Here is a 4,598-nt window from a genome sequence, read left to right on the forward strand (position 1 = left end):
GCAGGCTCCCAGGCTTTTAAGTCACTCCTGATAATGTCCAGGGATGGAGAGAGAGCCCGGGAATTTGTCACTCTCCCCCCAGTGCTTTTGAGCTGTCGTGGGGCTGAGCCTGGGCTCTGCCGAGGGGCCAGGAGGGGAGGGAGCGGGGCAGGGAGGGCAGAGCCCTGGCTGGTGCTGGATGTGGTGTCAGCCCTTGCCAGTGCTGCTGGCCCGGGAGCGGGGTTGTTGGAGGATAAAAGAGGCGTCATGGTGATGTGACCGGCCCCATCGCTTGTCACCGTCCCCTGCAGCCCGGGGAAATTCCCTCCCGTGGGTTGTGGGAGGCTCTTCTCTGTGAATGCTGAACCAGGGGGTTGCTCCTGGTCCATCATTCGTGGGAAAGGGGGCCCTTAGCATCCCCCAGCCCAGAGGGAGGTCCCCAAGGCATGGGGTGATGGAGACCCTTCTCCCCCTGGTGCTGCCGCTCCCACCAGGACACCCTTGGGGTAAGGCAAAACCAACTCATCCTCTGTTCACCCCTTCCCCGCCCAGGTCTTGCTGATGAAGAGGAGGTGAGGCCCGAGCTGTAGCTCACACGGGTGCCGTTCCCTGCGGGACACTCATCTTCTCTCCTCACCCCATCCTGCCCCCCGGGGCTGCGCGGAGCCGTCCCGATGCCGAAGAACAGCAAGGTGACGCAGCGGGAGCACAGCAGTGAGCATGTCACCGAGTCGGTGGCCGACTTGCTGGCCCACGAAGAGCCCGTGGACTACAAACGAAGCGTCCTCAATGTGACGGGGGAGACCTGGGACAAGCAGAAGGATGGAGAGGAGGAGCTGGATGCGGAGAACCGGCCGGCGTGGAACAGCAAGCTGCAGTACATCCTGGCGCAGATTGGCTACTCCGTGGGGCTGGGCAATGTCTGGCGCTTCCCCTACCTCTGCCAGAAGAATGGAGGAGGTGAGAGATGGGGCAGGGATGGGCTTAGCCCTTGGGGAAGGAGGTATGGCCCAATCCTGCCTCGCTGCACGTCGCCGTGTGGATCCCGGGGGCAGGACAGGGGTTATTTGGGCTCTGAAGGAGGAAAGGGGCAGCCAGGAGCTGCTCGCCAGAGTGCGTGCATCAGTGCAGAGATGCAGGAACCTCCAGGACAGCCTCCTCCTAAAGGGTGTCCCCCTGCCTGCTCCAAAGTCAAGGCGAATCCCAGGCCGGGAGCCAGGATTTCTTGCTGCAGCCCCCAATTCCTGTTGGGGCAATTTGGAAACTAGGGGGGGGGAAAAAAAAGAGGAGAGTCCTTCCACTTCCCTAGGTCCTGAAGCCACGTTGGGTAGGCTCCAACCCCTTCCCAAACCCTCGTCTCCACCAGCCTGTCTTCCCATCCCAACCCATGCCTCCTCCTTGGGCTTCCAGGAGCAGCCCGGAGGGCCAGGTCTCTTCCAGCTGTGCTGAGACCCCACAACCTTCATGACACTGATGAGAGGGCGAGTTGCTCATCATTAATCCAAACCCAGCCCTTGAGTCCTCTCCCCCGCAGCGCTGACCTCTGCAGCGATGGGAAGCAGCCCCTGCCGAGCGGCATTGAATGAAGCCAGGATCAGCCCAGCTTTCCCCTCTCCCCCTTGCACTCGCCTTGTTCCCGGCGCTGCATCATTCGGCATGCCCCCAGCCCCGGAGCTGGCAAGCCTGCAGCACTCTCAATAATTAAAACATCTCTGGTGTCACCTTCACTGTGAGTCATTCTCCCAAACGAAGACCTGTGCAGTCAGCACTTCCCACCCCCGGGGCTGCTCTCACCCCCATCGCCTCCCCTTCCCGGCTGGGATGGAGCACGCTGCTGCTGGCTCCTGCATCCCAGCATCTCCCCAGCCACCGGCACACTTAGCTCCCGGCGCCCTAGTTTGGGTCCAGGTGAGGCTCGGTTCCGGTGCAGCACGGCTTCGCACGGTGTGTTCGCCGCGTTGCAAAGCCGATGGGGTGTGTGTGTGTGTCTCAGCGTGGTCTTGGGTTGCAGCGAGCATCCGCAGGCATTGCGGGGCTTGAACGCCTGCGTTAGCTGCATTGCACGATGCCGGTGCGCGTGTGCATCGGATGCAGCGGGGAGCGTTGTACGCGTGGCTCGAAGGCGGTCGGAGGCAAAGCCCGAGGTAAATTCAGGGTTGGGATAGGTTGATACGGCCCTGCTGGCTTCGTTGCACAGCTCCCCGCATCTGGCCTCTGACTTCCAAGGAGGTTTTGCAGATTAAATGAGATTGGGAACGAGCTCAGACCCAGAAGTTGGAGATCCAGAGTCCTGCTGCTCTGCAAGCACTTAACCCAGCTGTGCCTCAGTTTCCCCACTGGCACAGCAGTCAATAACTAGCGGTAATGAGCGCAATGAATGAAAATTTCTCAGCTTATGCTGAGGTCTCTGCTGTCCTGCATGTTTGTGGGGCTTTAGCCTCAGCTGTCTCAGGTGCTGGGTAACAGGAGGAGCAGCTTGTGTTCCCAGGCTGGGATCCATCCTGGTGTATTCCCTAGCAAATCGAGGGCTGAATTTGCTGTCTGTATGCGGGGAGCATTAAGGAAGTGGTTTTAGACGAAAGCCCAGATGGGATGTGAAGTGGGGACGGGGAATTGAACCTACAACAGCCCTGAGACCCACTGCAGCGGAGGGGACGGGCGTGCTGGCTTTGAACCCGGCGGCTCAGCCCCATCCTGCGGTGGGACGCAGGGGCACTGAGCCAGGCACGGACCGGGACAAGCAGCTGGTTTTAGGAGCTCCTTGCTGTTGTATAACACCTTCCCGCAGCAGGTCTCAAAAAAGGCTTTACAAGCTGCCCCAACCATTGCCCCTATTTTACAGGTGGGGAAACTGAGGCACAGAGCTGGGAACTGGCTTGAGCAGCAGATTGCTGAGCTTTCCTGCACTCTTTCTTTTGGCCAGGTGGCATCATCTCCCCTGTCCCATGGGGCAGACACTGATTTTCTGCCTTTTCTTCCCACCACGTTTAACCTCTTGGCCCCTGGCTGGGGTTCCCACCAGGCTGTGAGGCCGGTGCCAGACAGACGGACGTGGGAGCTGGGCAGTGATGGACAGACCCCTTCTGGGTGTGCTGAGCAGCACCGGGATGTGGTGGCGGCTGCTGCTTTCTCTCCCGCTCCCCAAGCGGGTGTCTGCGGGGGAGAACCTCTGTGTGCTGGTAGCAAGACGGGCTGGAGCCAAATTTCCAGGTCTCGGTTGTGCCAGGAGCCAGCACGGGCTGGCAGTGCTGCCCGCCGCGCTTCCACGCCGGTGCTGCCGAGCACGGCGATGCACGGGCATGAGCCGGTGCCCATCTTTCCAGAGATCACAGGAAGAAAATCTCCAATATTGGACAAATTTGCATCTGAATCTGTCCATCCGTCTCACCTCTGTCAGTCCACAGGTTGAGATGTGGATGCTCGTGGTCCTTCCCGAATTACACCGGGCTCCAGCTCTGCCCTGGTCTCTGCCTCTCCTTTCATCCTCCTAATCGCCCTGGGCCGCTGCATCTTAATTTATCTCCTCACCTGCGTTTCTAACCCATCAATCCCCAACCCGCTGCCAGGGCGCGCGGCTCGTGACACTATTGCGGGCTGAACAGCTTTGCAGCGCCGCGGCTCGGAGCAGCATCAGCTGCCACAGGTCCTGCCTGGGGGGGGGGGGGTGGCTGTCACCGGGGCGTAAACCCAGCTGGGAATTTACCCAAAGCAACCGGGCTCCGGCATGTGCCTTTGGATCGCCTGCCGCCCCGCAGGAGCGAGCCACGTGCTCCCGAGTCCGTTCCTCAGCCCCTAGCAGGAGGTTGGAGTAATTCATCAGTCGGGCGCTGCAGCATGAGTCATCGCATCCTTTACGGTCATTTGGTTATGCTTCAGGAACCGCTAATTTCTCTCCGGCCTCCTCAATTAGGCAGAGATTAACCGAGTTTCTAATTTGAGCTGTTTCTACCCCTACCAGAGGACCTCGCTCCGGACTGGGCGGCACGCCGTGTGGTGAATGCTGCTGCCGGGAACGTGGGGTGTCCGTTGGGGGTTCGTGTCGGTGCAGGGGGCTCGCCTGTGCTCGGACACACGTGTGCAGGCAGAACCTGGGTGAGAAGGAGGGCTCCTGCCTGCCCGTGTGTCTGAGATGGCCGGGAACGTGTGCGTGTCCCCATGGGTTGGCTTACAGAGGCGTCTCCTTGCGTGTGGGGCGATGTGCCTGTTTGGATGCGGTGCGTCTTTAGGTGTGTTGGGGGTCTACCCCCCAGGTACCCACACTGGCAGGGGATGTGGCACCCTTCCCTTCCGCGCACGTGTGTGTGCTCCTCTCCACGGCTGTCTTCTCTGCTGCCCAAGCACTGATCTGCGTTCCCAGACCCATTGCAAACGAACCGATGGACCAGGCAGAGCCTGTCCCAGCTCTGCCCTGCCTGTCCATCCCTGTCCGTCCATCCTTGGCTTCGTGAGAGCAGGCAGAGATGGGTCCATGATGAGCTTTCTCTCCTCTGCCAGGTGCCTACCTGGTCCCGTACCTGGTCCTGCTCATCATCATCGGGCTCCCCCTCTTCTTCCTGGAGCTGGCGGTGGGGCAGCGGATCCGCCGGGGCAGCATCGGCGTCTGGAATTACATCTGTCCT

General features: G+C 60.6%; 1 protein-coding gene across 2 annotated transcripts in view; it reads left to right on the top strand.

The window, feature by feature from the left end:
- The first annotated feature begins 653 nt into the window (after nt 1-653).
- SLC6A17 (solute carrier family 6 (neutral amino acid transporter), member 17) overlaps nt 654-4,598 on the top strand; it is an 11,188-nt gene continuing 7,243 nt past the window's right edge. For both annotated transcript variants that reach the window (XM_009334728.1, XM_009334727.1), the window contains exons 1-2: nt 654-939; nt 4,474-4,598. The exon at nt 4,474-4,598 is cut by the window's right edge and continues 19 nt beyond it. In XM_009334728.1, coding sequence (XP_009333003.1) covers nt 654-939; nt 4,474-4,598 — 411 coding nt within the window. The remainder of the gene's footprint in view (nt 940-4,473) is intronic.

Source organism: Pygoscelis adeliae, unplaced genomic scaffold (genome assembly GCF_000699105.1).
Source record: "Pygoscelis adeliae isolate BGI_AS28 unplaced genomic scaffold, ASM69910v1 Scaffold482, whole genome shotgun sequence".
In the NCBI taxonomy this organism is placed as follows: Eukaryota; Metazoa; Chordata; class Aves; order Sphenisciformes; family Spheniscidae; genus Pygoscelis; species Pygoscelis adeliae.